Raw genomic sequence first — 26,804 nt, 5'->3', positions numbered from 1 at the left:
AGGCCCCTAATGGAACCAGTTCCTGAACGAGTTTTCAAAACTTACTAAGCAGAGCTATTTGAAATAATATTTTTAAAAATACCAGAATGTATTCTTAATGCAATGTTCTTTAAATTGAGTGTAGACACACAGAAACACCTTCATCTTACCAGAACTATTCATCCTTTCTACAAATTATTCAAGAAGCATTTAACAGATTCAACATTTATGTTAATACAAGCTAAATGAAACGAACAAAACAAACTAGTATACCCTATAGTTGCCCAAGCTAATGTTTGGTAAAATATCAACGATGATGTCCTTCAGGATTGCGTCTTACACCGGCGATAGTTGAGCCGTGGCAGCTACAGCTGCACAGCTATCCAGCAGATCTACTTGTGCCTCTACCATTTGATCATTGCAAGTGACCGCGGACTCTGCATTCTCAACTTCCGGAGTCACCTTCGAGCAAGGAACCTGTTGCACCTCAGTGAACTCACTGGCCTCAGGCTTGGAACTTTTGTGTTGCTTCTTAATCTGAAGACGCACAGTGCCCATGCCCCAGCACATTCTGCCATGCCTCGAGGAAAGCAGATCGCTGGCCTCTTTGCTGATTTTCAACAGCATCTTTTGACCCTTGTTCTCGGTCTTGACACAAACCACCAGCCAGTCAGCGGTGGGTACATCTGGATTTTGCCACTTGAGTAGATTCAAGACTTGCTCCTGTGGCATGACCAGTGGCAGATTCAGCTGTGCTTCAATTGGCGACGTTATCCATGCCTTGTTGACAACTTTCAGTTTTGCATCGGGCCAAGGCGCCGGCATTGCTGACGCAGTTCTGGAAAGCCAGTCCAGAGCGTGTGCATCGGCACAGGTGATAAGCTTGACGCCTGACTGCCAACCAGCATCGTCGAATCTGATGGGCAACACGTGAGGAATATCCATGAAGTGGAGCATTTCATCGACCAGTCTTGCCTCCACCAGTTCCCATTGACTCGGCGTCATCTTGCCGGCAGGATTGCTGCTATCGATTAGCGCCACCACCAAGTTACCCTCGATCTCATTTGCAGTTCTCGCAATCGGCCTGCTTTCATTGCGATGCCCCTTGTAGCCCCGACACGGCCCAGCACGACTGCTCGGGTTTGCACGCTTGAGCTGATTGAACGGAGGCAACTTCCGACTCTCCATGAACTGGGCCCTAGTTGAGCACCTTTCGTTGACCTATAGATGAGAATTATGTCTGTTGCTGCATATCTATGTATAAGCTATAAATACATTCGACCTGTACCTGGTTGGCGGCAGTTGGGAACATGTCGAGACTTTCATTACTCCCGGGCAATCCACATTCCAATCCAGATTTTATTGGAGAGCTTTGATCTTGATCTGTGTCCATGAGAATAAACCTGTCCTCGGGGCAACACTTGGTAACTATCACTTCTCCGGCAGATGTGCGCACAGATATCCCAGCACGCATTACTTTTCTATTCATCTCCATTGCGATTTAAGAATATGAGAAAGAAGCTCAGCGCCAAATGAGCTCTCTCGCCATATATATTTTCTATATTTTATCAAAATAGGGGTGTGAGCATTAACCCCTGCGGAGATGTTCTCCAGACGCCGATTCGATTTGAAATGACTGAAATTGTTGTATGCAATTAAATGAAATTTGTTTGACATTAGATGCAAAGATTTCCATAAGATAAAGTCAACTCTTACGTTCTTATTTGGCGGATATATTTGAAGTCATGTGTTGAGGTGTTCCTTCAAATGCTTTAGCTAGTATCTATACATAAATGAGGTGAGGTAAACTCTAAATGAAGTAATACCTATATCAAAGACTGAAAATATTTAATCTCCATAAAAATCTGAAGAAGAATAAGCAAGGTCTTCAACCACTTTTGTGCTCAATTTGAAACAAATATTCGTAGAGCGTGGGATCCGGATTAAATGAAACTTGTCCAAAGGTGAATGATAAATGCTTTCAATTGAATTACCCATGCCCAACGAAAGGAGCTCAGCACATTCGCATCGAAGGTGCCAACTCAAGCGGATGCAATTCGCGAAATATGTTTCCTCGAACCGAATTCAATACGGCAGCAGCAGCAACAGCAGCAGCAGCAGCAGCAGATTGTCAACAGCATCATTCGCAGTCTCATCATTATTTTAGTTGCTTTTGCTATTGCTGTTGTTGTTATTAGTTGGAAAGAGTTGACGTAAATTATCGATAGCCATCGATAGTTTATGTCACACCATTGACTTTGATATACGACAAGATTTTGCACAAATCATAAATAATGGCAAATGCGATAATAAATTTGAAATTTCCTGGCGGCACCAAATGATCGTCATCGTCATCGTCGCCGTCTTCGTCTTCGTCTGTGTGGCCCCCTTGTGTCTTGGCTAGTTTCTGTCCTGTGCTCTGGTGCTGCGCTCATTTGGCAATGCGCGGCTAGGCCGTCCAAGTGGGTTGACATGGGACGTGGCTGCGGCCATGAGGAGGAGCTGCTGCAAGTGCAGCAGCCATGCCATGAGGTGTCGTCGTACGTGCAATTTATTCATAAATGTTGTAGCCCACATTCAAAGCGCAGGCCCTGCGATTTGACGGAGATGAATTCGTCTTTGATAGATGATGGATGTGCCGGCTGCAGCGGCAGCTAACATAAGTCACCCGACCGGGCCGGGCCAGAACAGTGCAACGACCCAGCCGCAGCCCAGCCCAATTCCCACTACGGTCAGGCTGGTCGCTGCCAACGGGCAGAGCAGGGCAGGGCAGGGCAAGGAGTCTTTGTGACGTCTGAGAAATGTGCAACATCCACGACGTGGAACACTTCAAGCAACAACACACCAACACACACACACACATATGAGTCGTTGTCAGCAGCAGCAGCAGGAGCAGCATCGTCGTCATCGGCTATCAATGATATATTGGCTTCGCTATGTGCGACAATAACGTAAAATAATGGCGCAGGTGTTTCACTAGACTCCGCCGCTATCGCCGCCAACGCCGCCGTTTCCAATGGAGCTGATGACGAAAGAGTTTAGATTACGTTGCTCAGTCAAATCAATCATAACTAGCTAGCAGCTAGCTCTCAGCCAGGTTGCTTTCCCACGTCTAACCAACTGGACGACGGGAACAAAGCACAGCATTGTGAATGCATTCACATTTGTCTAAGGTCCAAAGAAATTGTTTTAGATAGTCGAGTTTAAAGAAAAATCTAAAAAGATAGATAGACATCTGAGCTCAATTCAAAATTGCCCTTCCAACATAACTTAAACTTTATTGAATTTGAATTTAACAAAGTTCTAGCTTAAGTAACTCTTAAGCTCTGCCAGATTCCAAACTGATTCCGATAATCGATAATGAGTAAATCACAATTGAGCCATCTTGAAAGTTGTACTACTCTCGGAATGTTAACTTGCTGTGAAAATCAGTTGGCAATTGGCATTCACAGAGTGAATTTCTCACGATCTGTGCTGCTGCTGCCGCTGCTGCTGTCAAAGAATGATTCGGTCTCAGGATCCCAACGGGCGCAATCAAGCTGCGATCACTGCTGCTATGATCACTCTTAGATAGCTCAATTCACAACCAGAGCCAACACATTTACCAGCTCTTAGCCAAGACTTTGACATGCTGCACTCTCCCGGCCGCTCCTCACCTGCATTACCCTGTTGCGGTTTCACCTTTCATTTGTATGCTTTGCATGCATTTCTTTGCTAGTTTCCGTTAAGTCCAATTAAAATTGCCCTATCTGCGATCGGCCAACAAATTGCTGCTCCATGCAGCGGAGGCAATTGCCGACTAGCGGCAGCAACAGCAACTGCCAGCTGCCTCAGCCAAACCAGTTGCCTGTCCAACTAAGCAGCCAAGCCAAGCCAACCAACCTGCAGCAGCTCGCTGGAAAAACAACAAATTAAGTGACAAAATGTCAATGCGAACACAGAGACAAACAGTTCCCAACAGCCAACAGCCAACAGCCAACAGCCAACAGCTCAGCGTCCAAATCGCAACTTTTCGATCATCGATTTTCTGCTCAGCAGTCGAAACTAACTAAAGAACTTTTCCCATTTGGCAGATACTCTCTTTGAAATATGTGGAAGATCATATCAGGGTTCCATCTAAAACAAAGTTTTAAACATATTTTTTTATTATTTTATTTTTTGGGTATTTTTTTAAAAATATTTAAAAATATTTTTCAACATTTTTCTGCTTGAATAAATATTTTGCTAAATATTTTATTTAAATTTTATTTGACAACTTTTCAATTTATTTTTATTTCTTTTATTTTTTATTAAAAGTCTTCAATTTGTAGGCAATAGACAACTGCTGCGGATTGTGGAAGCTCGCTCGGTTGGTCAATGCTTGAGAGGCAGAGAAAACATCAAAGACACAGAGAGAGAGCGAGAGATGGAGGTACAAAGAGTTGCTTGTGTGATGTACGCAAAATTTATTAATGCAACAGCGACTTTGACACATTTGGCAGCACTGGCAGCGCTGATGTTGCCTGTCCCGGCAAGTGTCATGTGCGCACAAAATTTGCAAGCAACTGCGACAACAGCAACCAAATTAACAACAGCAACAACAACAACCACAACTGCAGCCAATCATTCAGATCGAGCAACGATCCGCGAGTCGATCGAAAGGCAACGAACGAGCGACGAGGCAGGCGACAAGAAAAATCAATTAGTGAGCGACATGTGACGATAATAATGCCAACAATAAAAATTGCACCGAGGCTTCAACTGCCAACAACAGCGAGTTGAAGTCGACAGAGATAGAGATGCAGAGAGAGCGAGAGAGGGGGAGAGAGAGAGCTTAAGATACGCCACAAGCAATGTATCTGTATCTTTTGTATCTGCAGTTGAGTAGGCTTTGCGAGCTGTTGACTTTGATCAGTGCCTGCAATCGATCCGCCTTCACTTTGCCCAGCGCAAATTTCAATTTCCGCAGCCAGGTTTTTGCTCCGCTCCTATTCCACCTCTGGGAACCAAAACTCTAACGTAACGTCAAGAAGTTGAAGTCCGGCAAAGCCAAAGCAACGCGCGACGGAATGCAAATAAACAAAATGAAATATGTAAGTGAATGTGTTCCGAGTGTGTCTGTGTGTGTGTGTGGCGGGTGTTGTGTGTGTTGTTTAGTGAGATCCCACTGGGGCTGGGCAAGTCTAACGAATGGGGGCCAAGAGTCAACCTGCGATCGTTCGATACAAAATTGATTGTTCATCGTAAATTGAATTTGTGGCATTTGGCCAGTCGCAACAATTTATGCACGCTTCGCATACTTTTTCAATCAACGGCTGAAAAAAATGGATTTCAAAACATATATATTTCAGCCGGAATAATTGAATAAACAGAGCGAGCGAGGATAGCTGATAAATACCGAAAGCTCGAAAGTGAAAACAAAGATATGATGGGAACAGAGTACTGAAAGTAAAAGAAAATCAAAAAGTCTTATACAGAGGGGATCTAGCTATGGTTGATTCCATTGGTTATTAAGTTTCTTCTGATATAGAATATGAATTATCTTTACAATTTTGTTTGAAACAGAGATCGAAGCATAACATGAAATTGCACAGCAAAAAGTAAACTTGAGATCGATGTGAGTCAAGCTATTTTTTTGCGGAATCATTTCGAAGATTTTCCAACGTTTCATAACTATAAAAATTTATAAATTTGTTATAGAAATCTAAGTAAAAATCAAGATAAAAACAATTTCGTTTAGCAAAAAGCACTTTAAGAATAATTATCCAAGGGAAAAATATATTTTGTTATGTCTCCACTAATTTAGCCTATGAAAACTCCACCTTATTCAATTGCTGCTGTCGAAGTCTGCGGAAATGTCTGAAGTGTCGTCGAGCCATCAAATGCGTCTTCGACACGCGATGAAATGCGGCGTTGCTACAGACTGGGGGCTGTGTTTCCTTGGGCTCGTTCATTGTCTAATGCCAGTTTCCTTTCATTTACCATTTTCCATTCTACCCATTTACCCATTCGCGATTGGCCTGGCGGGGTGCAAAGTTTTTCGCGCGACAATTTTTCGCGGCGGCTGTTTTCTTAATTTCTGATTGAACTTTTCTGTTGACGGAATTGAGTGTCGCCCGCACCAGCTCTGAGTTGGTCTTCCTGTCTGGCTGGGAACAATCGACTGAATGAATTTGTACGAAACAGATGTGTTACGCTCATTCCCCCAAGCACTCACTCAGCTATCCGAACATTGCAATTGTCTTTGGGAAATGTCTTTTTCTGTATTTTTGTCAAACCGCAAGACGCAATTGTCTGGCACTCACAAGTCCCATTCCAGACCACAAAATTAAAGTCCAAACATTTGAAAGAGAGAAAGAGGAAGAGAGAGTGGGAAGAGAGAAGAGTGGGAGAGTGACAGGGAAAAACTAGAGAAGAAATTGTCTACGTTTGGCTATTTTATGCAAATAAGTTCAATCACCTTTCAGTCAATCAGACAAACTGTAGCGGAAGGATCCCTCAAATGCCACGCCCCATCGTTGCCCCGCTGCGCCTTTGGTCCAGTGGCAGCTCGTCAATTTTCGTTCACAGCACACTTTCAATTTATTTCCAGAGTCTGTTCTCCTACTACAGCTGTTATTTACCCTTTTGCCGCTGTCACAATCTGCAAACACCCATCCGGCTGGATGGGTCTAGTCTGGCTCTGGTGTTCAGTGTTCGCCGTTTGGTTGGATTGGCTGTCAGTTGGCCGGTCAGTCTGTCACTCAACCGAGTCCGAGAGTTCGTCTTGTGCTTGCCCAAAGGATTTTCAATCGAATCTGTCAAATATCACAACCTTCAATCAAACCAAAAGCTGTGCATCAGCTCATTTTCCTTCACCCTTCGATGCTGCCGTTGCTGATGCTGAAGATGATGAAGCAACCCCGCAGGATACGCATGTGACAACAAACGAATTGACAATGGACAACGCTGACAAGCAACGTACAAATCGCCAAACACACACACACACACACACACACACACGTACAGAGACCGATGCGGAAGGATAAATCATTCGCTAGCTGTTTATAGAGGAAGGCAACACGACGTCAACCTTCGATATTTCATATTTTCAATTTATTTTTGCAATTTATTCCAACTGGCTCGATAGAAATAGTTAAGAAAAGATGTTCCATAAGTTAGACAAATTTGAGATTTACCTAATAGATCTAGATCGGATAAGGCCTCTTTGCCATGAGTAAGTCCTTAAATAATTCGACTATCGAGAATGAACAAAGGCTCCAGTCAAACTAATCAGCGGATGGCAGGATCTAGTGAGAAAGAGAGTCGACTATATATGGGGAGGCCTAGAAAACTCTCCATAAATCGAGTCTTTCAAATATCTATACAATCGATAATGAATTTAAGCTTCGGTCAAACTATCCAGCAGCTGTGCCGTTGCACTCGAACTAGTACAACCTGGACAGGGAGTAGAAAGAGGTGAGGACAGGTCAGTGGGAGAACACAAATGCGTGTACATCAAAGTTAAGAGCATTGTCGTTGACGAAGATGTCAGCCCAGTAGTAGTCGACGACAGGATAACAACGTCGGACCGTCAATGTGTTAGAGGACCTGTCCGTCAGCCAGTCAGCTAGTCCTGCTTCACAGCGACACACATATTTTTCCTTTTCTTTACGTTTTTTGCTTTCATACGCCACTTGCTTTTCATTTATCACAAATCCTTTATCTATCCACTCAGGGACATCATCTTCACAACAACATCTTCGTACCAGGGCAAACGTCTTGGCCGTGGACCGGGTCCCATAGTCGACAGCCAACAGGCAACAGCTAACAGCCAACGGCCGACAGCCGACAGCCGCCACCCGCATGTGCATTGGAGCAGATAACAAAGATCCTTCAACGGATTGACAACTGGAGGCGAGTAACTTTGTAATTTCTCATGCTTCAAAGTCGAGCTGCTGACGCCACCAACAAGCACACTTCAATTTCTCCTTATTTTTAAGAACCATTTTGATGCGCTCTTTGGAAAAATACACAAGAGCTGAGTATACCGATATTATCAACGGTTTTGAAACCTCGACATCAAAACGAACAGATGACGATGAAATGAGTTCAACTCATTTCAGAACTGCAATCAAACGCTCTCAATCAGCAACGAATTACAGTTACTATATATGAATTGTACATATATATAACTGCTTTCCAATTTGACTTTCACATAACCTGAATATAGATCTCTAAAGACCTAAACCAATCCTTAGTCAAGGCTTCTATGAAAAATTATCTTAATTGAAAAGGATCTGCAATTAAGAATCAGCTTAACAATCCTAACTAAGCGATGCTAAATATCTGAAATAAATTGTGTCCTATGACTATGATTGTAATATATGTCTTATGTTTCTGACAAATTGAAGTCTCTGGATGTTTCCTAAATTATGAATATAAGCAATCTAACGATTAAATTTAAATATAAATTTTAAATCTCTTAATATCTCTTCAGTTCGAAGATCAGCCCTAGAGTATACAGCTTCGCATAGCTATTAGAGCTGCTGCGAAAAGCCAGAAGTGAGAACCAGCTGTTATATATTTAGGTATTTAGATATATACATATATACAAATACAAGTCCAAGCGCATGTCCTGCCATCGGTTTGCATGTCTTCGTGTATGTGTGTGGGTGTCCTTTGTGCTATAAAAGGTCCTTCATTAGAAAAATTTTTAACTTGTCATCTTTTTCGTCATCAACTCAATCTCAAGTCAAACCAACGGCTGTTGCCTTTGCTGCTCTGCTGTCGCTTTACATCTCGTCAGGATGTTTCTGACCCAAGCAGTCCTCCACTCCCTCTCTCTGTCTCTGAGCAACCTCTCTATCCCTTTCTCTATCGCTGTCGCATGTGTGCCAACTTGTCCAATATTGTCCTTTTTCCTTATGCTTTTCATTTGTCCATCTTCTGCTTATACTTCGTCAGCGCCCGCTGCATCCTTTTGGCCTCTTGGCTTGTGTCCTTTGGACTTGCCCCACCGCCGCCCGCCTCATTGCGAGCAATTTTTGTTGTTTCTGTCTGATGAAGGGTCACCCCGTCCCAACGTCAGGACAGAGTTCGTCACTTCTGAGTTTTGGTTTGACGAACTTCGTCCGCTTGTTGCCAGAAATTAAATAGAAATTTGACTAGCTGCTGCTGAAGGTTTTTCATTTTTCTATTCTTTACATTTTTATTTTCAAACAGAAAAGTTTTGTAAAATTCCCGTTAATTGAAACGTTGATTTTTAGTTGCGGGGCAAGGACACAAAAGCCATTACCCACACACACACAGACACACACAAACATTGATCAATCGAAAACTGCATTTGGTTTGTGTCTTGCCCACAACTAAGCATATGTTTACCCATTCGATTTTTGCTTTGAAAATGCAGAGGAGAAATCATATGAGAATGAGTTGTCCTGCGTTGAGTATTCAGTATGAGTTAAATTATTATCCCTGAGTGCTTTGACTAAATACGAGGTTATACATATGTAAAGCTTAAGACTAATATTCTGCATAAACTCTTATTTACTCTACTCTTGCTGGTTTAAATATATTTGGCTTGATATGAGTGAGGCATAGATGAGACTTCTTTAGTAGCATGCTTATGTACAAGCTGTGCATCCTCATATATTCATATATTCTACTTTATTTCTAGATAAATATTTAACAGCTTTATCAGTCTATGTACGTGTTTGTTTTATTATTATTAAAATTTCATGTTTAAAAATATTTAATAATTTATTTAAAGTATATTTAATAAACTAATAATATATATTATTTTTTTAATTTTCAATTATTTTTTTTATATGTAATGAAATAAGTAATATTTGTATATATATTTTTTTTCTTAATATTATAAATAAAATGGATTTTATCTATATATTATATAGTAAATATTTAAAGCCTCCGCTATGGTTCGCTTCACCTGTAATATTTATAATAGTACTCCTTGTAATCTTTCTTTAAGATATTTGAAATGCATCTTCAATTTTTTATAGCACACATAAAAATGTCTGCCAGCACATATTTGCGACACACACGCACACATGCACACACACTAATGGCATGTGTGTGTGGCTTTGTCTGTGTTTATTGGACACGGTTGACAGTTTGTCCAGTGCTGGACATTAACTGTGCCGTTACTTTATATTATGCGGCAGTGTCAACAGCATCAGACCAAACTGAACAACTGAAGCACTGAAGGCCAAAAGCAAAACGAACCAAAGTTGACAAGCTGACGAACTCAGCGGCACACGCTTCATTCAATCTTTTAGTCAGTCGCTTGTGAGATAGGGTCAAAGGGACAGGAGGGCGGTTTCAAATGAATGACCAAACGGATGGAGGGCCCAGCCACCCAGTTCACCAACAACAGCAACAACAACACAACTAAATACACTTCAAAAGAATAAGTTGACAGCTGACGATGACTTGTCAGAGACAGGTTTCTATCCTTTCATACACACATAATGTGCACAGCCCAGCCCAGCTCAGCTCAGTCGTCCTTACAAAGTGTCCAACGGCCACACAATCAGCAGTGGGCGTTAGAGTCGGAAAGAGATAGAGTGAGGAACAGCAAGAGTCGGTAGAAAAAGGGCTGGGCAAACGCATGTCCAGCCAGGCCATACAGTGGACGGGCGTCGGATGAGGGGTCCTGAACTTTTCCTTTGCCACCGGAACGTAGAAAACAAACGCGCACTGTGTTACCTTAGGGATAATGATTTTTCACTCAAGTGAAAATAATTTTTAAAGTAAACAGACAATTTTAGTGCCTTTGTTGTTATTGTTGTTGTCATACACGACGTGCATAAATTTTGTGCAGGACGCGACGAACAATAAACAGTTCTGTATGTGTCTGTGTGTGTGTGTGACTGTTTTTAGGGTTATAAACTTTAAGTTGACCAAATAATTGGACTTCTTATGAAAGTGCCTAGCATACTTATGACTGGACAAGTGTCAGTTGACTAAGTTCTACAACAACTATAAGTGGCACAGACCACAGTCACACAGTCACACACATCCATGTAATTGTGGCTTGAAAAGGGGTTTAAAATTAATTTAATTTGATTAGATTTAATAAAATAAATTTTTATAAAACCAAAATATAATTAACTTTTTATAAAGAAGCATATGAAAATAGTTTTGAAAAAAATTAGCAGTGTAAAATAGCTTAAGAACTATTTTAAGAGCCTTTTCACAAATTTTCAAAAATATAGAGCAGACTAAGAAATAAATAAAAATATTGCAAAAATTAGAAAGCGCCCTAAAAAGTAAAGTACAAACAATTATAGGCACTTCATTAATATATGGTATCTAATGAAAATAAAAATGATTAGCTTCAAGTAATTTAATTTGCCATTCATTTCATTCATCAAATAGTTATTCCCTTGCAATTACAGTATAATTTCGATATATGCCCCGCCTGGAGCTTAATGCAATATGCCATTTAATTTGAAGCGTCGTCCTTGAGTACAATTTAATGCAACATGCCAATTGAAAATACGTTTGCAACTCAAGTTCAACACTAAATAGAATAGGTTGCAGGGGGCTGTAAGTTAAAAGGTGAGAGGGAGAGCAGGGGAGCCAACGAGGACGACGTCAATCTGTCAACTGCCTCGACCCGTTCGCTCATTTGCCCAGACAGGACGTCAGTTTGTCCGTCTGTCTCTTCGTTTCTCCCGTCCCGCCCGTCCGCCCGTCCGTCTGTCCGTCAGTCACTCAATCCATTCAATTCCAATGTTCAATTTTGAGGCGGGCGAAGCTGAGGTTGAGTGCCTCGGTTCCGTTTAGCTTCAGTTTTGGAGGAAGCGCTGTCAATTTAAAATAGAAAATTTATAGAGCAGACAAAATGATGGACAGCCATCGTAGTTACTGCACAATCCTTCACAATGTCCGTATGTATGTGTGACTAGCAGATGGACATACATTGTTACGACTTTGGGTGCCTTTGAAACACACGAAGGCAAACGGAACTGCACTAAGCTAAGCGCCAGCCTGACGGACTGACTGACTGACTGGCAAATTGATGGACAGATTGATAGACAGATGAGATTAAATAACTTGTAGAGGTTTATATGTATGCCATAGATATATATATATATATATATATATCTACTTGATATAGACATACATATACGAACGCACGTACAAATGAATTGGGATCCCTTGCTGCGCTGTGGGAGGCAGGAAAACGCCGTGCGAAATGCATTGCAAAACTTTTTCGTCCGTCTTTTGGGCGCTTTGTTCTAGCCATGGCGACGCGTCTATCCATCTGTCCGCCCGCCCGTCCGTCTTTTCCTTGTCTGTCCGGCGATTTGTCAGGTAGGAACTTTGTGCGCTTGTTTCGTCAATCAAAACTACGTGACGGTTTGCATTCCGTCCGTCATACAATAGACGTCATAAATGTCTTACGCCACGCCTGTACGTACTATATATACGTTATATACTGTACATTATATATATATAAATATGTATACATAGATGTTGTATATTACTGAGTGGTTGGCCCAGGCATGTGACTGAGCCAATTTTCGGTTGCGGTTAATTTCAGTTTACAACTTGGATAACTTTTGTTTGGACTTAAACTATAGCTGCATTTAGCTGGAGAATATTTGAGCTATAATTTTAGTTAGTGATACTTTCTTGATACATTTTTAGATAGAGAAAATTAAAATAAAACTAGAAGAACTTAAGTAAAGAAACTTGTTTTCTCTTTGTTTACAAAATTATGCATAATGCATTGATACTTATGCATACATCAGATAATACATCTGTATAACATATATAATAATAAATATATATAATAATAAAGTCACCAATGACAGATTGATTGATAGATACTAGCTTTCACTTTATAGGAAGCTGAGCGGAAGTGCCACTTGATCCAATGCTAATGGTTAGTTATTCAAATTCATTTTCATATGCCGCCGCTGCTGTTTTTTGCGCGTTGTGGCCAATTGCCCGATGATATATCACTGACATATGAAAAACTAAACTGTAAGCCCCTAGCCCCTTCTAAAGAGCAGGCCTATGGCCATGTTGCGAATGCTGTGGCCGAGGCGGCGATTCGTGCCAGGTTTTGCCAGTGGATTTTGTGAAACAAATGAAGCAATAAATTTTGCTGACAAAAAACAAGCAAATGCATATATATGAGACTGTATCTCTCCCTATCCCTCATCGAGTGTCACTCTCTCTATCTCTCTCTGCAGCTAAGTACGCGGAAATTTAGACTAAGTGCCTGAATGTGGATGTGGATAATACCCCAGTAGTAGTACGGCGTCGTGGACGTGAATGTGGACATGGCCAACTCAAGTCGAGTCGCGTCGAGTCGCATCGCCGACCGTGTGTGTTTATATATCACTCACATGTATGTCAGATGACAAACAACTGACAAGTGACAAGCTTCAGCGTCAGCGTCAGCGTCAACGTCGTCTTCGGCGTCGTCGTCTGCTTTGCTGTGGATGATGCTGCGGTCTCCTCTTAGCCTGAGCAACCGCACAGTGGTACCTCAACAAAAAGCTGTTTAACATATGAATATGTAAGTATAAAATCATAAAATTATATTAAGCTCTTTAATCTTCGATTAAGATAGCAAACAACCACCTATAAATTAGCAAGGAACTGGAACTGAAGTATATCTAACTAAATAGATCTGCTTAGCTTTAGATACTATTTTCGATAATTGCCTAAGTTATCAAAAAAAGTTTGCTGTTAAAATATTGAATATTTTTCATTTGAATAATAATCCTTTCATAATATTATAGTTTGACCTAAAAACATGCAGGTCAGAATGAACTGCGATGATGATGATTTGATAATTATCTTCCTTTGTCATCAACATTTTTAAGAATTATTTAAAAGTGAAATATGGAAATATTTTCTAATTTGAATTGCCATTTTCATATATTTTATATAGTTTAATTGTTTTTTTGTACAATTAACTATGATCGATCAGTCTTCAGAATATACTTGGCATTGCATTCCACTGTGCCTATTGCAAAGAGCGACATGGCTCATGGTGACAGTATTTGCTGTGGTCTTTTTTTGGCAAGGAATTATTATGATTATGATGATGAACGCGTGGTTGTCCGATATGCTTGGCCTCCTCTTGCCAATTGCAGGCCCATCCGCCCCGCGCCCACCGCCTCTGGCAGAGGCAGTGGGAATCGCGGATTGTCAACATGACAGCCGCGACGACGACCACGTTGAAGAACTGTGGCAATTCCGAGGAATTTACTCTGCAACCAAGCAATTGTCTGTCTGTCGGTATCTTCTGGGCAACACTCACCGAAATCAGTGAACTAGTGAACAGCGAGTCGAGGTGGGGCGGATGTATGTAAATCACTTTATGCGCAAGTGTCAAAAAATTAAGAAGCCCAATTAGACGTTGCCACCTGTCAGCAGTTCGTCATTTTCAGCCAAGAATATGACATTCATTCATGCGCCAGAATGACGAAGTAGACGAAACGCTTCAGCTGACAATTTATGTCGTGAAATCTTATGCCAGCCAGTCGGCCCGACAATCAGTCAGTCAGTCAGTTGCCTCAGTGTTCGTGGGCCATAAAAGTTGTTGGCCATCAGAGCGCCAAATGTTGCACTCATTTATGAATTTATGTTTTATTTTAGTCTACGGACCATGATGTTTTGCATACATTCATATTTATGGCATTTTCCATGGACCAAATGCTGATATGATCATGCAATATGTATATAATTCGAATACATATACTTCGAGACTCCAGAATGAACTTGAATGAATGAATGAAACTGAAATTGTGTTGATAAATTGTTGTTAAATAGTTATATGAAAATAAATACAACAATTTATAAATATAATGGTTCTATATATATAAAAAATATATTTGATATATGTCGATTTTTTAGTTTTCTACATTTATTTAAGTGCAAAAAAACTGATTTAATTTACACATTTTAGATCTTTTCAGCAAAAAAAAAGTTAGTTAATTGAAATATAATACTAAACATATTCATATTATTTTTTTTTTTGTGAAAAAATTCTTTAGTTAGAATTAGAAATGTAGTAAAATATATTAATAAAAATTATAGTATTTAATTAAAATCAAACAAGACAAAATAAGTTTAGACAAGGCGAAGTTGACTAAAATAAAATATTTATAAATAATACTAAATTAGTTTCAATTAATAAAAACATTTATCGTTATTAGCCTTGTCCAAATATTGCATATCTATAGTATAGATAACATTTTTCCATTGTAGAAATTCAAAAGGAAAAAACTTTTGCACAGAGACACGCATCGTTCATGCAAGAGACCTAAAGCACGTTCCGCGCAGTTGGTTTAGTTAGGTGATCTAATGCATAATATGTTTGGCTGTCGACTTGGCAAACACTGCCCCAACGTCAGTCACTCAATCAGTAAACAAGAACCACAAAAACAACAATGGGAATAAGAATAAGAACATTTGGCATTTTGTGGTCGTTCGCCAGATATGAAACATTCCTTCGATGCGCGCTGTCCGTCTTGGCTGGGGTTTTTGCTGTGACAGACACGACGACAATTTGCAGCAACGCGTTGCAAGTGACAACATCAACCGATGGGAAAGATATATATATATATATAAACACGTATGTATGTACAGATGCCCATATGAATTGAGTCCGATTCCGTCGAGTGCCTCTTGCACTTAACAAAGTTGTCGCGGCGCCTCTGCTCTGACATATTTTTGGCCAACTTGGATGCGGACGATTGAGACGCTGTTAATGCGAGAAAGACATGTGCACACACACACTCGTCCACAATTTGTAATTATGTGTGCGAACAAGTTAGAGACTCATCAAAACTGCTCTTAAAATCGTGCAAATTAAACTTTGAATAGAAATTTCAGCTGATTGAAAGTTTGCTCAAGAGATTAGTTTTATAGCGCTTACCAACACTGCTATAAAAGCTGTGCACAACACTATGAGGCTGCAATTTGCCTTGAAAGTTAAACTATCGGTCATGCCAAGGAACGTATCTGACTATCGATTCAATTGTAGCATTAAGCAACCCTACACGTGACGAGAGAATACCAAAAGCACATGCCAAATGAAGAATCCTTTCATTATATTGACGCAGCTCGAACGAGAGTCGACGTATAACCTCACTTAATTGAAAATCGAAATCATGTTCATGCAGAAAGTGGATCGTAATGCTATTTACACGGTGCTCTTCCGCTCGGGAGTCATGTTTGCTGAGCGCGCGCTGCAGAAGATGCACCCGGAGGAGGAGCTGAAGCACTTGACCAATCTGCAGGTGATCAAGACGCTGCAGTCGCTGAAGTCGCGCGGCTACGTCTCGGAGCAGTCCGCCTGGCGCCACTATTACTGGTGCTTGAACAACGAGGGCATCGAGTACCTCAGGGGCTACCTGCACATGCCCACTGAGGTGGTGCCCACCACTCTGCAGCGCCGCAACGAGCCCGTGCGCATGTCGCGCGCCTCTGAAGATCCTCGCTCCCGTGGACCGCGTGATGGCAAGGAGCGCGATCGCGACGATCGCACCATGTACCGTCGCACCGAGCGTCCCAACGACTCCGACAAAACGGGCAATGTGGGAGCTGGCACCGCCTCGGTCGAGTTCCGCGGTGGCTTCGGACGAGGCAGAAAGTAATGTTGTACATTTGATGGTACTTTGCAATAAATAATTGTTTATAAAGATTTTTTAGTAACATTTTTTATTTTATTGTTTAATTTCAAATCAATTTTTTATGGGATTCTATTTCGAGTACAAAAATAATCTCGAGTATGTTTTCTCTTGTCGGCCTTTTCTCTTTCTATCACTGGATTATATGGTGTTTAAATGTGAAACGAAATTCATATTGCATTTAACTTAAATTGGCATTTCAATTTACTTAATAATGGCATATGATAGCTATATACCTGCATTAAACTAAACTAAACTCTGAACTGGCAGTAAAATATGTTACAAAATCAAATAAATAATTAGATTTCATAGGATACTTCTCACGATTCATACAAATGTATTTAGAGATAAAGTAGATCTATCCCAGATCTAACTTAAATAAGCATGCACTTAGGTATGAAATGAAATTTATTTTATAAACTTTTAATAGACTGGAGAATGACCATTATTTAGTATTTGATGGGCATGTGTTAGTAAATAAAGTTTACAGAGTGCTTGTTGCATCCGGTATATCGAGTCAATCATTCGGTAGGGTCTTAGGGCCTTTGCTCAATCAACTGCATGTTTATTGTTTACTTAAATACCCACTAAAATATGTGTCTACATTATGATAAACAATTCGCTCCGACTCGGATAACGACAATAAATCCACAGCTTGACGTTGCACTGTTGGCCACGCCAACGCAGGCCAGGGAGAGACCTGGTTTTGGACCTGGTGCAGGACAGGATGGCTGGGAAGACCTGGAAGCGCATTTATTATTTGATTATAAACAGCAGCGAGCTGTGAGCCGTGAGCTGTGAGCTGTAAGCTGTGAGCAGGCGAGCAGCGGCGAGTGTCGAGCGGGGCCATAAAAATCACCTACTGACAGATTTATTACACAGCCAGCGAGCCGGGCAGAGTCGAGTCGAGCCAGGGGCAGCCCCTGGCCAGCCAGCCAGACGCTTTCGCTTTGACAACAAGCAGATACGACTACAACAACAACAGCAACAGCAGCTGAAGCAACTGCAGCGCTGCATCGGGGTCTCGCGTCCTCGAGCTCGTCATCGTCATCATCAGGCAACGATGCTGACAGCTACACGGCAACGCCATCAGTGTAATCAACTTCGTGTCGAGCGGCAAAGACTGTTGCGGCTGGGACAGCAAAGCACAGCATAGCACAGCGCAGGCACAGGCCACTCCTGGTAGCAGCGCCAGTGGGAAGACACCAAGACCACCTTTATGGGTGGCATGTAAGCCCCTTAGACCTCACTTCCCCTTAGTCCACGCCCAACCTGCCAACAAGCCCTAACTCTTTAGCCTCATTAAGCAAAAAGAAGAACAACAAAAAATCACAATAAAATCAAACCAAACAACAACAACGAGCAAATTTTCCAGCGGCCTGTCGAAAGTGAGAGACTTTGCTATAGATTGGCTTGATATTCGATACGAGACAGGTAAGAAAATCGTGTAGATGAAAGAGTGCAACTTTCAGGCTGCTTAGCTGACACTTAAGACCTCAGAGAAAAAAAATTAATAAGATCAAGTAATTCTATATACAATTCTGAGTAAATGCTTTTATAATTTTCAGATACTTGCCAGTGAAACATCCTAAAGATATCGCTCAGCGTCAACACACGATCATAACTACTTTGACTCAAGCCATTTAAGTTAAGCAACTGGCGAGCATTTTGTGGCCAATTAGATTGATTTCAGTCAACACACACACTCAGTCGATAATGGAGCTTTCCTCTGCCTTGTTTCAGTAGTCCTCAATGAGCTAAGCTGTGCTGCATATACACACAGCTGGAATGGAGGATTTGAATTTGGATTCGGTGGGTCGATTGCTGAATTGCTGCAGTCGCATCCAAAAAGTGTCAAATGTGTTGTGTGATTTATGCAGTCAGTCGCATGATTTGTTTGCAGTCCGTCTACTTTTCGTGTTTATCTGGCAAAAATATGAGAAAGATAAATGGACGATGCTCGCAGCCCAGTCGCCTCGTCGGCCAAATCGCAATCAGTTGGCGATTTTCACTTGGCAACTTTTACTGCTGTCCGCAGCGGCGGCTGCTTTCATTCGTCACCTGGCCGCATGTAATTTCTCAGGTAAATTATTGAAACGTCCCTAACGATGCGAACAGTCGCCACAAGGCATCAGCCATTAGCCGTGAGCCATAAGCCATGAACCGTAAGCCGTGAGCCGTGAGCCGTGAGCCATGAAGCAGTCGCTCCATTGGATCTGCTGCATCAGGAAGTGTCCGAGATTTTACAGCGCTTTGATTTGTGTTTTAAGTAAATGATATATATGTATTCGCATCCTACTCTCACGTATTCGCATGCGTATTCAAGTGCTGTTGTTGATTTCGATCTTTGGATCTTAGTTGAGTGTTAATTTATTAACACTTCGTTTTGAGGTCGCTGCAGTTAACTGGCACAGCAACGTAGATGCTTGGGAAAGAAGTTCGAAGAAGCTGTGTGTGTGTATGGTTCAAAAGAAAGTGCCAAAATGTCCTTATTTGCAGAGAGAGGGAGAAGGCTTTAGAGTGAGGGAAAGAGAGATAGAAAGATAGAGAGACAGATTCAGATTGTAAGTGAGTTACTTTTGCTTTTGCTGATTTGTAATAAGATTTATTTTACATACAGAATAATTGAACGTGGACAAATATGAGGTATAGGACAATAAGACAATAAGTTGAATACTTTTTCTATATAGAAAATATTTAATATTATTTTAAATATTTTGAGAAACATATTCTAAAATTTTAATGAAACTAAGTTTTTCATGAATTGCTGTCAATTTAGTATAATAAATAAAAATTATAAGCTATTTATACACATAATTCCGACTATATATATTATTCTATTATTCGCTTAGTTTCGTTTACTAGCCGAAGCTTGTGGCTCTAACAAACTTACATTTAATGCTGCCCGCCTTTTCGGTGTCATTTGCATTTTTTATATTTTTGTGGCTCGCTCGGTCGATTGATGTCGCTTCCTGGGTGCAGTACAATATGGCCGTGGCATGGCATTTCTAAATGGACGCCATAATCAAGCGCTAATAACCTCATTTGTATGTCCAAGCGGGCCATTAACTTTTCATTTGCCACGCGAAAATGTTGCATTGAGCAAATGCAGGCAGCAGGCAGCCTGCAGAGACCAGATGGAGATTGTCCAATGGACTTGCCAACCGACCAGTCAGCGATCCATCGTGCCAGTCGCTTCATACCATCTCACTCACCCACTCTCACTCTTTCTCTCTCTCTATCTGGCGACCCGCTGCAGTTGGAGTTGGACTTGGACGTGAACGTGGACATGGACATTCGCTGTCAGAGCTCGCACTCGGCCCGGCCATAACTTGCGTGAAACATGTTAATAATTTACAATTTGGTATTCATAAATAAAATGTCATCCAGACTCCTCCGACACCGACACCGCTGCCACCGCCACCGCCACCACCGCCGCTTGTTGCTGGCCGCTTGGTAATGAGCGAATGTTGATTGAGGTTATATTTCATGGCAAATGGGTGCCGTTGCCTCTGGCAGCGCTTGGGAAAGTCAAAGTCTCTGCAGCACTGCGCGGCGCATGTTTAACTCGTACTCGGAGTAGGTTGACGTTTGACATGCGGCTAAATCCGCGAACTGCCATCGTAAAGTAGCCCAGGAGGTTGCGCCTGCGCTCCAGCACAGTTGACCATTGGCTACTGCAGTCCAGTTGCCAGCTCTGCTGCTGCTGCCGCTGCTGTTGCATCTGGGCTCAACTCTGATTAAACTCTGGCCATTTATCGTCATTTATGGTAATTGTTTGAATTGCAATACGCAAGCAGCTCAGCTCAATGGCAGCCGTGAGATAGTCAATTTCCACCTTCGTACATGTCCCATCTCCCTCTCCCTCTCTCTCTCTCTCTCTATCTGTTTAGCAGCCAAGCCAATTAGCAGGCGTAGCCATATGAAGTAGGTCTCCTCTACATGCTGAAAGGGCTCAGATATGCTAAAGGTTTTTTATAAAACTTGACTTTGGCTTATTTCTCATTCGGCTCGTATTGTGTGAACTGAATGAGAACTATTTAAGTTATTGGGAACTTCTACTAAGAATGTTTTCCAGTGTATTTTCTACTCTTTAAATACCAGTAAGCTATCTCTTGACTCTCTAGTTCAATTCCAGTTAGTTTGGAATCAGTAGCATGGCAACATTTTGATTATGGCATTGACAAATGTCGGTGACGTTTTCAGGCACTTATCGCAGATAATGTTTCGAGCAGTGCTCTGGAATTTGGTTAGGCTGACACCGAGTGCCGTTATGCACAATGGGTGACATTTAATTGCAAACAGATACATTTTGTCAGGCACGAGTGACGTGAATAGATGCGGACTGTGGCCCAGCTGCATCTGCATCTGCATCCGGGCGCTGCAACGAGCTGGCAAATTAAGTGGGTGCCGCTAGCTATGGCAGCCGAATGGCTCCAACTGTGAGACGAAAGCTGTGAAGATGTGCGGCGACAGGCGCTGCAGATGCATCTGCATTTGCATGTGCTTGCTGCAGTCAGTCTATCAGAGTAACTGTCTCTCTCTCTTGCTCTTTCTCTGCCTCTGTCTCCGTCTCCGTCTCCGTCTGCGTCTCCGTCTGTCAGTCAGTCTGTCTGTCGTCAACTGCGATACATTTCCGCGTGAGAAATGCGCAATTTCTGTTTATTTAATGCCAATGCATTTCGAATGCGCCGCCAACACGCCATCAGTTTTCAATCACGCGCTGAATTGCAACGCCCCATCGTCGCTCCTGTCGCTCCCTCCTGCCTCCTGCTCCCATGTTGCACGCCATGATTTACTGCGCACTTGTTGCGCCGCAACAACAGCAACGAGATGAAGACTAAACGTTGCACCAGCTGAAAATCACTTTGCAACTTTTGCATCTTCTCATGACGCTGGCCCCCAAAGTGGTGTCAACAGCTCTCGGCGCGCTGACTGATGGGTTACTCATCCGGAAATGTTTTCCACTTGCCAAGCCAACGCAGCAGCCACTAGGCGCAATTTTCCAGCAGCCAGCGAGCGATTCGCATCCAAAAAGCCAACAAAGCGTCTTTGTCAACGCCTGACAAATTGGGCTGCGAAATTTCACAAAGAACTGGGCAAACACTAGCCGAACCGAGCGACACTTCACAAAGAGAGACGCCAGAAGCGGGCATTCGAGCTCGTTTAGGCGTTTATTTCTGTATCTTTCTCTTGTCTCTTGTTAAACTGTGCGAAGTTTTGCATTCAATGAAAAAGAAGTTCACGGGAAAACCACTTTAAGATCTAACTTTAACTTTCTTTATGCTCAAACTCCTCTTGTTACTTTTATTATTAAGGGCATTACAACTGGGATGATGTTATATGTAATGAAAATTAATTATTCCATTTATTAGAACTGGTTGATTGTTTATTGTAAAACAGAGCGTACCTTATGTTCAATAAGGTTTGAGCGAGGAGAAGTTATCTGCAGACAAATAACGCGCTCAGCTAATCAAAGTATTATTCCGTTCTCGTGAACTGAAGAGCAGTCTTCAGTCTCATCAGCATCTGTTAATTGCTTTGCTCTGTTTCATATACATTTGATTCTTACTCTTCTTTCAAACCATCATAAATGCTGAGTATTCCAGTTTTGTCTATTTCCCTTCATATCTCTGTTTATCTCTAAAGCTACGAACGCAGCTCGGCAGAAGGTTCAGGGCATCTCTTAGTTGAGCATTCCCCAATAGCGCACTCTTAATATGTGACAGACAAAAAAGCTGTTGATAGCGAGCCTAACAAATATTGAGAACTCATTCATATACCTTGCTTAGACATTTAAGAGTATGCACTCTCCACTTATGCTCTCTCGTTAAGTCAGAGCAATAATCAAGATCCCTTTTGAAACTGAAGCGAAAGGAGGGTATTTGTTTTACTTGTGTGATTCCCCGTAAGCTACAGTTTCAACTCCATTGAATTATTCGCTAGGAGACAACTATTAATGTTTATCATATGCAACTTCAAATGAATCTAATGTCTTAGAACTTCTAATGCATCAGGTCAGGAATGCAGAGTAATCAAAGTCAAGGAATTAACTATTTCTATTTTATTGGTATACTATATATATAGTATTTACCAATTATTAAAGCTTCCATTAAGTAATAGCTCAAGACAAATATCTAACCCTCAATCCAAATCAAGCTGAAAACAAAAGCGCATCAGTTATACTTTCGATTTCTCTCAACTGCATGTAAACAATCCTTGGGGAGTAGAAGAATTAAGAGAATGCTCACATTTATGCACATTTATTTGTAAATTGGTCCACACGAGTCGCAGATCATTTGCCAGTGTTTGGGCCCGCCAAAATCCTTGACTTGCATGCAAATAACTCCTGGGGACTGCAGCGAGCGTTGGCTGCCAGCGACACGAGCAAGCAGGCGGCGGTGGAATGCAGCCAAATGCGAAGATGTGACATGAAGCGATGCAAAATGCATTCCCAGTGTGATGATGTGATATGTTGTGCTGGAGCTGAAGCTGAAGCTGAAGCTGAAGCTGATGCCTCAGATGATGAGGTTGATGCTGATGCTGATGCTGATGTCGTTGGCTGTGTTCAGCCAAAGTCGAGGGCGAGGTTGATGGGCATGATTACGAGCGGGCGGCACTGAAGACGGGTTATGATACTGCGACAAGGACGGGTACTGCAACTGATGGTGACAATCTCAGCGCGGAGGCTGAAACTGATGAGGTTAACAGCGTTGCTGGAGATGATGAGCCATATTATGTTACGCTGTCGCGTTGCCTGGCTCAGAGCTTGGAGTTGAGCGTGTCATAAATGTCGCACGCCACGTTACTGATGGCTGTGATTATGCCGCGTCCCCCTCCACACCCACTCACCACACGTTGGCTCATGCCAATGTGTTGTAAGTCGCGCTTGGCGGCTCCAGACCAAACAGAAAATTTGCATGTGCACGAAACGTCATCGAAAATGCATCATTAGCAGCTGGGAATTGGGCAAACAAGTCTATTTGTCGCCTCGCAGCGAAGACAGCGACAAAGACACGACCATGTCGCGATATGCAAAAGACCCCAGCCCAGCGCCCACGACTTGACGCCACACTCCACACTCCACACTCCAGACTTCAGACGCCGGCGACTAGCACCTGGAACACTTGTTGCCAGCGTGTGGCTCTGATCTATGCCCTTAAAGCCGTAACCCGCGAGCGCCTTCAACACTTGTACCCCATTCAAATGCAAATCTTTTTTCTTTTACTCTGTTCGCCCGTTGTAGTTACAAATGTTACAACAGGAAGGTGGCCTTACAAGCTGGGCGTCTGACTACTTGGAGTTCCACTAGTCAGCTCACAAAATTAAATAGTAATTGCTTTATTTGCAATTTAAAAAAAAAGTAATTTTACTTTACTTTCTACCTCGTCCGAAGCCACCGCGGAACTCGACCGAGGCGGTGCCAGCTCCCACATTGCCCGTTTTGTCGGAGTCGTTGGGACGCTCGGTGCGACGGTACATGGTGCGATCGTCGCGATCGCGCTCCTTGCCATCACGCGGTCCACGGGAGCGAGGATCTTCAGAGGCGCGCGACATGCGCACGGGCTCGTTGCGGCGCTGCAGAGTGGTGGGCACCACCTCAGTGGGCATGTGCAGGTAGCCCCTGAGGTACTCGATGCCCTCGTTGTTCAAGCACCAGTAATAGTGGCGCCAGGCGGACTGCTCCGAGACGTAGCCGCGCGACTTCAGCGACTGCAGCGTCTTGATCACCTGCAGATTGGTCAAGTGCTTCAGCTCCTCCTCCGGGTGCATCTTCTGCAGCGCGCGCTCAGCAAACATGACTCCCGAGCGGAAGAGCACCGTGTAAATAGCATTCCGATCCACTTTCTGCATGAACATGATTTCGATTTTCAATTAAGTGAGGTTATACGTCGACTCTCGTTCGAGCTGCGTCAATATAATGAAAGGATTCTTCATTTGGCATGTGCTTTTGGTATTCTCTCGTCACGTGTAGGGTTGCTTAATGCTTCAATTGAATCGATAGGTGAGTCTCTTTGCAAGTTGATTACCCTGAGGTATTGCTTGTTAGCAAATGTGAATTTCAAATATTTTAATATTGATTAAAAATTAATATTAATTTAATTTCAATTCGTATTATTATAAATAAATTGAGAGTTCAACTAAACTAAATTTAATAAATGTAAAGGATGGAACTTTATGGACTTTAGGAAATAACTTGTAAGGCAGATAGAAAATTTAGCTTATTCCATAAAATAGTTGATATGTAAATGTATGTATGTGCATATAATTTATACATATATATGTGCAACTTTATATGTCTGACAGTATATGTGTCATACTTGCGTAATAAACAAAGCACTTTACATCTACAACTTCTCTCCGCGAGATCTACTTTCCGGCTGACTTTGAATATTATATTGATCTTGCGTTGATACAAATTTTGGCATGCACCTTCCGAGTGCCACTCAACTATTTCAGTACTACTATAATAATCTCGATTATAAGCGCTCTGCCTCAGGTCACACAGTGATAGAAGAGAAATCTACAAAAGAGAAGCCAAGTTCAAGCCAACGCTTTAATGCCAATAGGATTCTTTTTTGATCGTCCAACATAATATTCTCTATTCATAATAACTTCGCACCATATACAGACAAATACCAACATACCTAACTAATCATAGTAATTATTGCGTCTGTCTGACTTGAAGGCATACGCTTTCATTATCATATTAATATTTGAATAATATACTTAGCGAGTTCTCTGTTGCATTAGCTCAGCTACAATGCTTTCGCAATTACTTTAAAGATCTGCGTTATACAATTCAGTAGCAGTCTAACATAATTGTATACAAGATTACTAGAAGACCTTTTTAATGCGCTGCAGCAATTGAAAATTCGCCTAACGAACTGGTCGTCATGGCTAGCTCTAGTCCTTGTCAGCGTCATCTTTATCGTTCAGTAGCATTTCCATAATTAAAGGCGTCTACGGAAGCGGGCTATGCGCATCTATATTCATATATTGATAAAGTTGTAAAAGTTGAAAGTTGCGCAAAACAATAAAAATAAATTCTAATGAAGATGGCCGGACAGCATGGCGCAGCCAAGGACCAGCAACAGGACACGGCCGGGGCGCCATTTGTGCCAGCAATTTTCTGTTCTTACATAAGCCCCAGGACCGACCAGATGAGGCAGTGGGTGGCTGGACTGTGGGAGGAGTGGCAACTGCTGCACTTCCGTAATTTTGCCGAGTAAAAGCGAGAAAAACAATCGAATAAACTGTCGGAGCATCAAAATTCAAACGTCAAAAGGAGGCGAAGCCATCATCCAGCAACCCTTGCCCAACACCCAACTCAGCCAAGTCAACCAACTCAGCCAAGTCAGCCAAGTCAGCCAGTCAGCCAGCCCACTGACAGCTATCCAGTCAAGCGTCAAAGTTCCTAATGCACACAACAAATTTCTTACATAGTGAGATGAAGATAGAGGAGTGCAGAGAAGAGGCTGGACGTCGAGGAAGCAGAAGACAACGACAACGACAACGACAACGACGCATCAGCCAGAATGTCGTGGACAAAATGACGTTGTCACGAAAATTGCAGAATATAAAATTCCTAGTTCCGGCGACGCCCGATGCGACAGGACCCAGCACCAAAACCACATGCACATCCGGCTGCCTCGCTTCGATTTTTGTCCAAGGACGCCGCCCAAAAATACACTATAAAAATATATAAAATAAAGAAGACGATGGCGCAAAATACTAAAAAAGTAAGATGAAAAAAGTGTAGAAGCAAAAATAAGCAGGATTCGGTTGGGAGAGGGGCGCAAAGGGCGAAGAAACTTTTCAAAAATTATTGAAATGTCACGTAGCAACTTCTCAAATTGCAAAAATCCTGACGCTGTCGTTCAATGTGCTGTGCGGATTGATAGAGCGAGCCGAGCCCGAGTGACTCGAGCCAAGACGTGGCCCGAAGGGAGAAAAAGGGACAAGCGCTGCACTTGTCGCTTGCAGTTGCTGGCAGGCGAGAGCGAGAGAGAGAGAGTGAGAGAGGGGAGAGGAAAAGGGGAATACTAGAATCTGATGCCGCAGTCATGGACTCGGACGCTGACACTAAGACGCCAGCTCCTCCCAGCCCAAGTCCCAGTCAGGCGCAAATCCAATACACAAGCCCAGTTTGCCTGCCCCATTCCCAAGCGAACCGCAATTCAA

The 26,804-nt window shown here is 42.3% G+C and overlaps 3 protein-coding genes across 3 annotated transcripts; 1 reads left to right on the top strand and 2 right to left on the bottom strand.

Annotated features, from left to right (window-relative positions):
- Window positions 1–236: 236 nt before the first annotated feature.
- LOC111603720 lies at window positions 237–1,615 on the bottom strand. The gene is made up of 2 exons (XM_023321433.2): window positions 1,268–1,615; window positions 237–1,200 (listed from the first exon to the last, which is right to left on the bottom strand). The coding sequence occupies exons 1-2, from the start codon at window positions 1,472–1,474 to the stop codon at window positions 316–318; spliced, it is 1,092 nt and encodes a 363-aa protein (XP_023177201.2). The 5' UTR covers window positions 1,475–1,615; the 3' UTR covers window positions 237–315.
- A 14,410-nt stretch (window positions 1,616–16,025) lies between these two features.
- On the top strand, window positions 16,026–16,586 carry LOC111603931 (40S ribosomal protein S10b-like). Its single transcript, XM_023321762.2, has one exon. It carries the CDS (start codon window positions 16,101–16,103, stop codon window positions 16,584–16,586), a length of 486 nt encoding a protein of 161 aa, XP_023177530.1. The 5' UTR covers window positions 16,026–16,100.
- Window positions 16,587–23,872: 7,286 nt separating this feature from the next.
- On the bottom strand, window positions 23,873–24,548 carry LOC111603777 (40S ribosomal protein S10b-like). The gene has a single exon (XM_023321516.2). The coding sequence runs from the start codon at window positions 24,477–24,479 to the stop codon at window positions 23,994–23,996; it is 486 nt and encodes a 161-aa protein (XP_023177284.1). The 5' UTR covers window positions 24,480–24,548; the 3' UTR covers window positions 23,873–23,993.
- Window positions 24,549–26,804: the final 2,256 nt, after the last annotated feature.

The sequence above is a fragment of the Drosophila hydei genome, unplaced genomic scaffold (assembly GCF_003285905.1).
Source record: "Drosophila hydei strain 15085-1641.00,03,60 unplaced genomic scaffold, DhydRS2 tig00008114-arrow-pilon, whole genome shotgun sequence".
NCBI lineage: Eukaryota > Metazoa > Arthropoda > Insecta > Diptera > Drosophilidae > Drosophila > Drosophila hydei.
The sequence above is the reverse complement of the archived record's forward strand: the minus strand, read 5'-3'. Positions and strand labels throughout refer to the sequence as shown.

Bases quoted from the DNA above. Each gene is read 5' to 3' on its own strand.
- LOC111603777 (XM_023321516.2), bottom strand. From the start codon at position 24,479: ATGTTCATGCAGAAAGTGGATCGGAATGCTATTTACACGGTGCTCTTC.
- LOC111603720 (XM_023321433.2), bottom strand. From the start codon at position 1,474: ATGGAGATGAATAGAAAAGTAATGCGTGCTGGGATATCTGTGCGCACA. The intron at 1,201-1,267 runs GTACAGGTCGAA...TCTCATCTATAG, and splicing joins TCCCAACTGCCGCCAACCAG to GTCAACGAAAGGTGCTCAAC.
- LOC111603931 (XM_023321762.2), top strand. From the start codon at position 16,101: ATGTTCATGCAGAAAGTGGATCGTAATGCTATTTACACGGTGCTCTTC.